General features: G+C 42.4%; 1 protein-coding gene across 1 annotated transcript in view; it reads right to left on the bottom strand.

Annotated features, from left to right (window-relative positions):
- Nucleotides 1-1,253: 1,253 nt before the first annotated feature.
- The window catches only part of GSDME (gasdermin E), a 62,760-nt gene continuing 51,848 nt past the window's right edge, over nucleotides 1,254-12,165 (bottom strand). Inside the window, exons 8-9 of the mRNA XM_052638837.1 lie at nucleotides 6,564-6,637; nucleotides 1,254-3,115 (exon numbers count right to left, since the gene is read on the bottom strand). Of these exons, the coding sequence (XP_052494797.1) occupies nucleotides 2,888-3,115; nucleotides 6,564-6,637 (302 nt within the window). The 3' untranslated portion in view covers nucleotides 1,254-2,887. The remainder of the gene's footprint in view (nucleotides 3,116-6,563; nucleotides 6,638-12,165) is intronic.

Here is a 12,165-nt window from a genome sequence, read left to right as displayed (position 1 = left end):
AGTACCTTAAAAACACCCTTTTTGCCAGGTTCTAGGGATTTATTAGGTCATGAACACCTTTTATGGGCTATTTTTGGGCCACACCACAGTAACTAATCGTGTCAGCATTTCTTCTATCCCCATTTATGAGACAGAAGTAGTTGTGGAAATAGTTAAGGTGGCTGTTCTGTTCTAGGAAATACTACTATATTTATTATCTGTTTTCTAGGTGTTCTGGGATACTAGGGCTTGATTCCAAATCTAATTACTAAAAGAAGGATGGTTCTGAATCTCAAGCAGTAAATAAAGGTATATTTGAAGTTAATATTTAATGGTGAGGATACCAGTTAGTTAGAAGAACCTATCTCACCGTCACTGGAGCCCAGCACTACCTCATCCACCACATCCCAGTGGGAATCTGCTGTAGCAGCATATCCCCACCTCTTTTTCAGTTGCTAATGTTTACAACACAGTCCAACAGGATTACTGGCCAATCTTAGGGCCAGGCCACTGTGGAAAGAGACTGACTCAGTTGCTGTCTAATGTAACTCAGACTTTCAGTACTTGCTTGGATGGCTTCTTTTCTTTCTGTCTTAAGTCTGTGTCTAGTTTTTAATGTTTGGAGGGTTTTGTTGTTATTTTTTTAACTCAGGATAATACATACAAAATTCTAACAGATGAACCACCCCATCCCACGCCCCCCCGACCAATGCCTCTTGTCCCAACCTCTAAATTCTTTCCTCAAACCAGACCCTGTTGGGTTTCTTGTGACCTCTTAAATGAGATTTCCCAGGCATTGAGATACATGGATATCTGTTTTTCATGCAAGTAGATTCATATCACACATTCTACCTGCAGTATGTTCTTTATTCTCATTTTATTTCAGAAAAGCAGAAAAAAACAGGTAGGTATAGTGCCACCATCTCAGCACAACTATTTTGACTTTTGCATGTTCCTTTCCAATTTGTGCATAAGGTGCTAATTTTTTTTATGTTGTTGCCACCACAGTTACAATTCTTTCTTTCTTACATATCTTAAATAATTGCATAATAGCTACATGATTTACTCTGATTTTTTCTTTTTCAAATCTGTTTTTCTTTTTTTTTTTATGATCCTTTTTTTTTCTTTTTCCTTTAATTTACAATACTGTATTGGTTTTGCCATACATTGACATGAATCCACCACGGGTGTACATGCGTTCCCAAACATGAACCCCCCACCCACCTCCCTCCCCATAACGTCTCTCTGGGTCATCACCGTGCACCAGCCCCAAGCATGCTGTATCCTGCGTCGGACATAGACTGGCGATTCGATTCTTACATGATAGTATACATGTTACAATGCCATTCTCCCAAATCATCCCACCCTTAGTCTGATTTTTGATAGAGGTGATGAAAGGGTTATTTTATTTTCTTCATTTCTTGCTTATTAACGTTCACTAAAATCTGAAGCACAAGAAGGGAATAAGTAGGTAATGTTGACAAAAAGCAGGTGCTGAGTAACCTAGCTTGTTCCAGCTGCTAGCCCTCCTCGCCACTGCCTCCTGCCCCTAAAGTAAATCGGATTCTAGCAGTAGGTCTCAGTGACTTTTTGCCGAGGGAAAGCAGAAGTGGCTTCAGGTCCCCAGTGGATATTAGCATTGGCATTAGGAGCACTCAGAAGACAGTTCAGGCTATTTATAGCAGAAGGATATGAAAACAGAACAAGAAGAATATACACAGTTCAAAGTTCCTTTGATACAATATGTAGCATTTTACAAATTAAACATCCAACACGCATGCAAAATCAGCACACTGCTCTAGACATAGAATTGGTACATTGATCAAGCACAACAAAGTCAAATAAATAAAATGCATATATATACTAGACCCTAAGGAGAAGTGTGTCCTGCAGTTAGGTTATTTTTTTAGCATAATTTTGTTTAGCAGAAGACTGTGTTCTCTAGTGGCATTTACAGTTCATTTTTCAGTCACTGCATAGCATATAGCACATTCAAAATGTAGCCTTCTATGAAGAGAAATTGCCTCCCCACAGCATTCATAATTTAAAATGAATTTTTGGATCAAAGTGTCAGCCTCATCTATTTTTGTTTAACAGCAAGTGGGGAAAATAAAGTGATAGATGGACCTATTTTTTTTCCTGCAGAGAAAAGGTCTGAATACTCTGGCTTCGAATTCTCCATCCTCCTCCAGCTGGGGTGCTGGGGTCTATAATTCAGACACTGGGTTACCAACACAGGAGGGCCTCCCATGAAAAAACCCTGTACAGAGTACCTGGTAGCTGAATCCAGAATGATTTGTAATGCAAAAAGCCACCACTTCTTAAACTATTAGATAAATTCATCTGCTTGATCATTCACCATGGTGACCTAAGCCCCAAAGGCAGTATTTGGTGATGCTGAAAAATGGCCAGCCTTAGCTGATAACACACAGAGGCAGATCTCAGATACTGCAGATTTGGTTCTAGACCACCACAGTAAAAGCAAACCACATAAATTTGTTGGTTTCTCAGTGCATATAAAACTTATTTTTATACTATCTTATAGTCTATTAAGGTGTACAATAGCATTATGCCTAAACTATGTATATATACGTTAAAAATAACTTTATTGCTAAAAAATGTTAACATCATCAGAGCCTTCAGCAAGTCGAGCTGTAATCTTTTTGCAATCGCAACATCACAGATCACGATGATACATATAATAATGAAAAAGTCTGAAATATTGGGAGAGTTACCACAATGTGACAGACACAAGTGAGCAAATGCTGTTGAGAAAATGGTGTGAATAGACTTGCTCAACACAGGGTTGTCACAGACCTTCAATCTATTAAAAAAAAAAAATGCATTGTCTATGAAGTACAATAAAATGAGGTGTGCCTGTACCTGTAATCCACACGTGACACTGTTACTATGCTCTGCCCAAAGCACAGAGTCCATTCAGGCTGATGTAAAGTATCAATGGTAAGACGTTAGGGTCCTCCCTGCTGGCAGCTTTCACGGATGATTGCATTCTCTCCAGGTTAATGTCAGTTGCGGCAAACAGACGCTGCACAATCCCAAACTTTTCTCTATCTTTCAGAGGAGCCAAAGCTGGGTCTTCAAGATCAGACACACCATCATGAGACAGAGCACGGAGCTAAAATGACACACGTAAACAAATTCACCAAAAAACATTATAGAAAGTCCACATCATCGGATAATAACATTAGCACTTCTAGCTAATTATGGGGAAAAAAACTAGTTGTTTAAATTCTCCAAGTAGAACAGGGAAAACCCTTGAGCTGTAACAGGATATATCTGGCTCAGGCAAGGACCTCAGGCCTGACTTTACCCACTTTGCCTGGAGTCATCTGTTGTTCAGTTGCTCAGTCGTGTCCGACTCTTTGCAGCCCCGTGGACTGCAGCACGCAAAAGCCTCCCTGTCCGTCACCAACTCCCGGAGCTTGCTCAAACTCATGTCCATCAAGTGGGTGATGCCATCCAACCATCTCGTTCTCTGTCATCCCCTTCTCCTCCTGCCTTCAATCTTTCCCAGCATCAGGGTCTTTTCCAATGAGTCAGTTCCTTGCTTCAGGTGGCCAAAGTATTGGAGCTTCAGCATCAGTCCTTCCAATGAGTATTCAGGGTTGATTTCCTTTAAGATTGACTGGTTTGATCTCCTTTGTCCAAGTAGTCCTCTGACTGAACCCCTCCTCTCTGTATTCTACCTTCTATTGGATCCATTAACTCCAGTAGATTAGAAAGGTCAGAATGTAACTTTCTCATACACAGTGCATAAAGTTTGTTTTTTTACTTTAATTCAAGTATTAGAATTTCCTATGTATATTTGCATAAACTCCTCAAAGGTAGGTACCATAGTTTACTTACTGATGCTCTCTGTCTCAACCTCCCTCTTCCTTCCACCTGTGATATCCTTCCACCAGAGTTCCCATAGAACTTTCCTTCTCATCTCTGAGTTGTCAGCTGAAATGCCACATAACGGGTCTTTCCTACCCCTCTCTCCATTGATTGACTCACTACTCCCACCTCCCAGTCACTATTACATTATCTTATTGTCTTCATATACTTACTGTATCTGACATTATCTTCTTGCTATTCCCTGTTTGCTCTGTGTATTAAAACCTAAGTTGTCCAGAAGAACAGGGACCTTGTCCAGCATGCTCACCTTATACCCCACCTGGAACACAGACCCTCACTTCTTCAGAGAGGTCACATCAGACGCTGCTCTAATTGCAACTGCTCAAAACATTGGAACCTTTGCTTTTAGGGTCTTGAGCAGTGCCTCTCATACATTTGTTTTTAGTCTGTAGTAATTACAAATTTGCCAGTAGATATGAATTTTAGATCAAATTAGTAATGAGAGTAAAATTTTAAATGAAGTAAGCCTTATAAAGTATGCATGAATTTTAACTGAATCTGAAGGGAATCCAAAAGAATTCCAGACATGTCCTGAGCACTGACAGCCTTACTAAAAAAAATATGCAGCTCACCCCAGTGGCTGAAGGATGGCACTCATTTGCATATAAACCTACTTGTGTGTCTGTTATGAAAACCAGCCTTACAAATCCATACACCTTGTAGATTCACCCAGTGTAACCAGAGGCTTCCCTTACCATGTGGCCCAGAGAGTGGATCTGGGCCACTCTCATTGGTCTACTCTCATTTAAGCATGACCACATCTGGTGACATAAGAATGAGCTCCACTGGCGAAGGCTGAAGCCTGCCAACAGCACAGTTTGCTGTGTCCTGGGTCTGGTGGAAAAGTGCCCAGCAAAACTCTGCCTGCCTCTCTGAGCATCTGCCAACCCCAGGCACCCAGAGGCACTAGAGACTACAGTCACACCTGAAGGAGTGGAGGTGTGAAATTAACATTCTCTCTAGATGATTATAAACTCACCTTCTTACCATTTCTTTCACCAGTTTGCAAAGGTATGAGTGTATTTGACACTGTTCTTTCAGAAGTCTTTCAGAAAGCCTCTCAAACTTACTCTGGCCACCAGACAAGACAGGAATGCAGGTAGATTTTTGTACCTTGCTCTAAGTAAATCCCTATAAAAAATATAAGATACCCAAGTTCCCTCAGGAGGCAGGAGCCTTGCCGTCTTAAGAAATGTTATTACGATATCTAGGGGAGATTATATGAAGACACTCAGGAAGGTCTTTAAGAAAAATTATTTGTTTATATTCAGCAGCCCCACAAAAGTGAACAAATGACTCTCTGCTGTGCTAGAACTCCAAGTGCATCCTAAGAGCTACTCCTAGAACACCAGCAGCTGAATTCTGGTGGATGTGATGTGGGATCAAATCCTAGAGCAGACCTGCAGGGAAGATGACCACCAAGTGTGAGTTGGTTGGGAGAGGGAGTTAGCTAATGTGGTCTTGGTAGTATTTTCTTTTTGTATATACTTCCTGAATGCAGCTGATGGCTTTGTAAATACATGGTAAGGGCTGACCTAGGAAATACTAAATATTCAGTTTCTATGAAAGGGAGCTAAGCTATGAAATCAGAACTACTGTCATTGCAGATAATTAGATACTGATACATATCATTTCCATAACCGAACTGCACCATCAGCATTTACCCTCAGCTGGCTGCAGGACAATCTCATGCTGGTTCATTTTCAAGTAGTTCAGTTTTTGTGGTCAAAGTACAAGAACACAGCATTCCTCTGGGTGGTGAGGATCTGCTTTCAGTTGTGAATGACATCTAAACTGCTCCTTGGAATGATGCCTTGCTGCAGTTTCCACAGGTCTTTGCTACACAAAGATGCACCAAAGGCAGTAAACCACCATGCTGACAAGTTCCCAGGGCAAATGAGTAACAAACTGCAGGGTCCTATGTAGGCAGTCTACCCCAACACCTGCTTTACAGACCTGGCTGCAGAGCTCCAGGCTTTAGTTCTTTGGGTCTAAACAGCATGCTGGCATCAGCCCATAGTAACCAGGCCTCAAAATAAGTAACCAGGTATGCTTTGCTTGTCTGCCCCAGGCTGAGCAACACCTGCAGAAGCCACATTAGAGGAGCTGCCCCGGCCTGTCGATGGTTCCTTCTGTTAATGACCCAATTTGTAATTTAAAAAGGAAAACTTAACCCTGACTTTCAGGGCTAAGCTCATCATTACTTAACTCTTACTCCTGCCATGACATTTCCCGAGGGCATGAAGCTAAGGGTCCTCTTGAATACCTCCCTGTTGAATTCAATGCTGAATCAGACTGGTCCAGCCATAGAACTGGCATAGCAAATAATATGGTGGCAGGCCCCTTCCCTGCAACAAGCCTTGGCCAAAATTCTCTCCAAGAAATGCCGAAATCATGAGACCTGGAGTACAAGACAAGGTTCGAGTCCTAGCCCTGCTAGCAAGTTCTCCAGATAACTCCTTTCCCTCTGAGCTTTGGTCTTCCTATGTGTGTGTGATGTAGGCAGGGTATAAAAGAATGTGAGGTTAGTGATAGCTGTTTTAACCTATTGTGAAGGGCTATTGTGGATGAGAAAGCCTAACAAGTTTTATCAGCTGCTGGGTATTCATCTCCCCCTCATTTCCCTGTTCCTACCCACCCTAGGTCCCCTCGGGGAGGGTTCTTACCAGGTGGTACAGCGGAGGGATAATCTGGAGCTTACAGCAAGTGCCCAGCAAAGCTGCTGCATTATCTGGCATTTCTGCAGGAGAAAAAGAGAATCAGTCACTGCCCAAAGAAAGCATACACGGAAGCAGAGCCTACCCCTGGGTTGTACCTAACTTAGATGTCCTCTGCCAGCCGGATATGCTCAGTTATTGTAGAATAAATGAACAAAGGGGGCTACAAAAGCTGCACAGTCTTTTACAGAATAGATGTAGGGACCAGGTAACCAGCTCTGTGTTCATTGGATATTTCTTGCATGTAATTCTCCAATCAGAAAGAACTGTACAGACTCAGGGAAAAATGAGTCAGCACGGAAAGGTAGAAAGACCCTGGGATTTAGTGACAAAAGAGCTATGTTTCACCCCACTAAATATTTGGGGAGTGATCTTTGGTATACCTCTCCTAGCATGTTTCCTCATTTGAGTACTATAGATGTGGGGTTTTTTTGTTTTTGTTTTTTCTTAGCCTATGTCAGACAACTAAATAAACTATAAAGGATTATACCTAGGTCACTAGTCATGTTGTTGGGGGAAATGTAGCCTGTTTCAACCTATTCTGAAGGGCTGGCAGAGCAGAGCTCCTGAGCCCAGGATTGTGCAGGGCCCCCGGCCCGGCACTGGCGACTCTCAAGGTTGACACAGAGCTGAGCAAGCCTGGGGGCTGCACCAAAAGGGTCCTTCCCAGCCCCAGGAACAGGGAATCCAGATCAGTGTTATTCCAAACTGGTTTTAAATACCTCCCAGGATAGAACAGATGAGATTGCTAGAAGGACCCAATTCCTTGGGATACAACATTTGAGCTGAAAAGGCAAAAGAGAAGAGTCATCTGCTCCATCATCTGGCCCAGGGAGCACTCCTGAACTCCATCTCCTGCGTTAATTAGCAGCCTTATGTATAAAGGGCAGTGTGCTGCTTAGGCTGGAACCCAGCAGAGGACAATGAAACATGGCTTATTCCCAGGAGAGGAAGGCTTCTGGGTGGATGGGGCAGCCCTAAAGATACAATCCTACCAGTGAACCCCCTGCTAAGTCACTTCAATCGTGTCCGACTCTGTGCGACCCCATAGACGGCAGCCCACCAGGCTCCCCCGTCCCTGGGATTCTCCAGGCAAGAACACTAGAGTGGGTTGCCGTTTCCTTCTCCAATGCATGAAAGTGAAAAGTGAAGTCGCTCAGTTGTGTCCGAATCTTCATGATCCCACGGACTGCAGCCCACCAGGCTCCTTCTCCAGGCAAGAGTACTGGAGTGGGGTGCCATTGCCTTCTCCAAGTGAACCCCCTAAACTGCATTTAAAGTGTGCTTTCATCTCCAGAGAGTTTCCACCATTTTCAACAAATCCTCAAGGAGGCCCTGATTCCAAGTCAGGAAGATGAAGATGGTCAATACATGGAGCCTTGCCTTGTGGAAAGACCCCCACAGCTGTGAAGGGCAGGAACACAGTCACCTGGAACGTGAGGTCCTGGCTGAGCTACTGTCACGGTCATCTACCTGTTCATGTTTCCATCGCCTCACTTTTCAGGTGATTCCTGTAATCATCATCATCCCTTATTCCTGGAAATACTTTATTTCCGTGTTACTCAGTGGTCATTTCCTACCCTGAACCTGGCTGAGGACATAGGGATGAAGAAATAGCATCTGCTTTGCAGAGTTTGACTGAAGCCAACTCAGCACTTAGGCCCTCGTGTCCAATTCTTTGCAACCCTGTGGACTGTAGCCTGCCAGGCTCCTCTGCCCATGGGATTCTGCAGGCAACAATACTGGAGTGGGTTGCCATACCCTTCTCCAGGGGATCTTCCTGACCCAAGGATTGAACCCACGTCTCTTGGGTCTCCCACACTGACAAGTAGGTTCTTTACCACCAGCACCACGTGAGAAGCCTACCATCTGATTTTACGACTACTTCCCTTGATTAATTCCCTTGAGGGTGGGGATGTTGATTTTTCTCCTACCTCAGCATCTGGCAGTCCCTGAAACACAGTAGAGGCTTCTTCAGTTGTTTCTGGAATTGAAATGACTTTTGATCTTTCATATTCTAAGTATTTAACAGATGAGACCTGGGAAGTTCATGCTAAGGTCACAGAATGGTGGAGAACGTGTTCCAGGAGACCAGCCAGATGCTAAGACTGCAGTGCTTTAAACAAGGACAAGGAGGCAGGTCCAAGACAGCACCATGGGAAGATCCAGAACTCACCACCTCCCACAAACAGACGGAATCTACAGCAGCACATTGAAGTTTCCTCTGAAAAAAACCCAAACTGCCTGAGTGACTCCCTACACATCAGGTGAACTAGGAAGAAAACCCCACGACAGCAGGGAGGAGAGGCAGAGCACAATCTCCCTGTAAACCGCACTTCTGGTGCCACGACCCACACACGGGAGGGGACTCAAAACCCGAGCTTCTCTCTGTGGTGGAGGGTCTGAACCCCACCCTTTATGCTCTATCTGCCTCATTCCAGGGTGCTGACATCTGCTGGAAAAGAACTTGTGATTTTTGTGACTGCCACCCAGATGGCATTTCCAGGTCACCAGGCTCTGGCTCGTGGGATTTACACTTGTGGTCTATATATATTTATATACTTTGAAAGCTGCTGCCTGAAGGTCTGGCCTCTAACCAGCCTGTATCTGGGTGCTGACTGAGCCCCTCTCTGAGACACTGACAGGTGTTGACAAACCCTCAACTCTTGGGAGCCACTAAAAATAAGCTGTTTGAACAATCACAGAGGTTTGAGAAACAACAGAGAGCTAGGGCAAGGTTGAACAATAAGGTTCTTTCTTACAAAAGACCACTCCCTCAAGACTGTGAGAGGTGACTGTTTTATGCGTGGAAACAAACACAGAAAATCAAGGAAAATGAAGAAACAGAGAAAAATCTCAAAAAAGGTCCTGAATGAAAAGAATATAAGTGATTTACCTACTAAAGGGTTCAAAAAGCAGCTTTATGATCATAAAGCGGTTTAACAAGCTTGGAAGAACAGATGAACACTGTGAGAACTTCAACAAAGAAACGGAAAATATAGGAAAATACCAAATATTAAGTCACAGAAATGAAGAATTCAATACCTGAACCAAAACAGACACTAGAGGAAGTAGAAGACAAGATCACTGAACTCAAAGGACAAAGCAGTGGAATTCACCCAATCAGAGCAGCATCTTTTCGCGAACACAGCTTAAAAAACTATGCTACACCATCCAGCAAACCAACATTTGCACTATAGGGATACCAGAAGAAGAAAAAGGGCTGAACACTCTCCTAACATGGGGAAGGCAAACACTCAGATCCAGGAGACCCAGGCCACATTAAAATGTCAAAACTTAAAGACGAGGAGAGAATCTTGAAAGCAGCGAGAGAAAAGCAGTTACAAGGGAACCCCGCCACATGGCTATCAGCAGATTAGGTTTTTCAGTAGAAACTTTGCAACCTAGAAGGCAGTGGTATGATATAGTGAAAGTACTGAAAGAGAAAAACACTTGCAACCAAGAATATTCTACCTGATAAAGCTGTCATTCAGAATTGAAGGGGAGAGAACTTTCCAGACAAGCAAAAACTGAAGGAATTCATCACTAGACCAACCTTGCAAGACAAGTTGAAGGAACCTGTTTAAGCTGTAATGAAAGAGTACTAATTAGTAATAAGAAAACATGAAAATAAATCTCACTGGTAAAGGTAAATATATAGTAAAATTCATAATCTAATGTTGTAAGGGTAAATTAATCACCTACAAAACTAGTATGAGGTTAAATGACAAAAGCAGTAAAAATATAATAATTTCTTAAGGGATATGCAAGATAAAAAGACACGATTTGTGACATCAAAACCATAAAATGGCAGGAGAGGAAAGTAAAAATGTAGAGCTTTAGGATGTGTTTAAACTTAAGTTGTTACCAACGTAGTATGTATAACAGTCTAAGTTGGCATGTAATCCTCACGGTAACCACAAAAAAAAAAAATGAGAAAGGAATCCAAGCTGCCACTACAGAAAATCAAGTCACAGAGGAGGAGAGCAAGAGAAGAAAGGAACAGAAGAACTGCCAAAGAGTCACTAAATAATTAACAAAATGGCAGTGAGTACATATCTGTCAGTAATCACTTTAAATGTAATTGTCTTTTGATTGGAGAATTTAGTACAGAGTTGCTGAATGGATAAATTAAAAAAAAAAAACCCATTATACTGCCTGTGGGAGACTCATTTCAGATATGAGGACATACATAGACTGAAAACAAAAGGGAAGGAAAGCTAGTCCATGCAAACCAAAAGAAAATTAGGGTTAATAGGCCATCTGTATATCATAAACAGACTTTAATGAGAGACAAAGAAGAGCACTATGCAATGATAAAGGGGTCAAGCCAACAGGAGGATATAACACTTCAACTGTTTACACATCTGGCATAGCATCACCTTTTGGCTCAGCGGTAAAGAATCTGCAGGTTCAATTCCTGGGTCAGGAAGATCCCCTGGAGAAACGGCACTCTACTCCAGTATTCTTGCCTGGAAAATCCCATGGACAGAGGAGCCTGGTGGGCTACAGCCCACAGGCTCACAAAATAGTCAAATGCAGCTGAGCACACACGCATGCATGTGCGTAGGAGCACCTGAATACATAAGAAAACAGGCCTAAAAAGAGAAGTGGGCAGCAGTACAGTAATAGCAGGGGACTTTAATACTCCACTTTCATCAACGGCTAGATCATCCGGACAGAAAACCAATAAGGAAAGAATGGCTCAAAAATACCTTTAGACAAATGGAAATACAGCACATCAAAATTTATGTGATGTAGCAAAGGCAGTTCTAAGAGGAGAGCTCACAGCAATAAGTGGTACCTCAGGAAACAAGAAAAATCTCAAACAACCTAACTTTATACCTCAAAAGGAACAAATTAAACCCAGAGTTAGTAGAGAGAAGGACATCACTAAGATCAGGGTGGAAATTAAAAACAGACTAATAGTTTTTTTTAAAAAATCAGTGAAATGAATAGCTAGTTCTTTGAAAAGATAAATTAACAAACATTTGGCTAGATTTGCCAAGAAAAAGAGATGCCTCAAATAAAATCAGAAATGAAAGTGTAGATGTTACAACCGATTCCCCAGAAATACAAGAGATCATAAGAGAGTACTATGGACAACCTAGAAGAAATGAATAAACTCCTAAAAACATACCACTCGCCAGCACTGAATCAGAAAGAAATAGAAAATCTGAAAAGACTGATTTCCACTAGGTAGACTGAAATCAGTGTAATCAAAAACCTCCCAACATACAGAAGTCAAAGTAAATTGTGAAGGAAAGGCTTCTCAAAAGCCAGAGAACTCTGGCCTGTAGATCAGCTCCTGATAGAATGCCTGTTTTTAGACTCTCTTATATAATGATTAACATTGGGGGAAAGGTCTCTAGTGGAGTTCCACAGGGCTCTCACCTTATATCCTATCCCAGTCAAAACATTTACCCATGACATGGAATAAGATATAGAGCATACATTCATTGGCATATGGAGCTGGAAGAGGCATTTGCTCTCGTTATTCAAAAACTGAAGCTTCCTGGGCTTTTGTTCCAGGGCGATGCTAAGGAGGAAC

This window comes from Budorcas taxicolor, chromosome 4, assembly GCF_023091745.1.
Source record: "Budorcas taxicolor isolate Tak-1 chromosome 4, Takin1.1, whole genome shotgun sequence".
NCBI classification, from domain to species: Eukaryota; Metazoa; Chordata; class Mammalia; order Artiodactyla; family Bovidae; genus Budorcas; species Budorcas taxicolor.
This window is presented reverse-complemented; position numbering and strand designations above follow the sequence as displayed.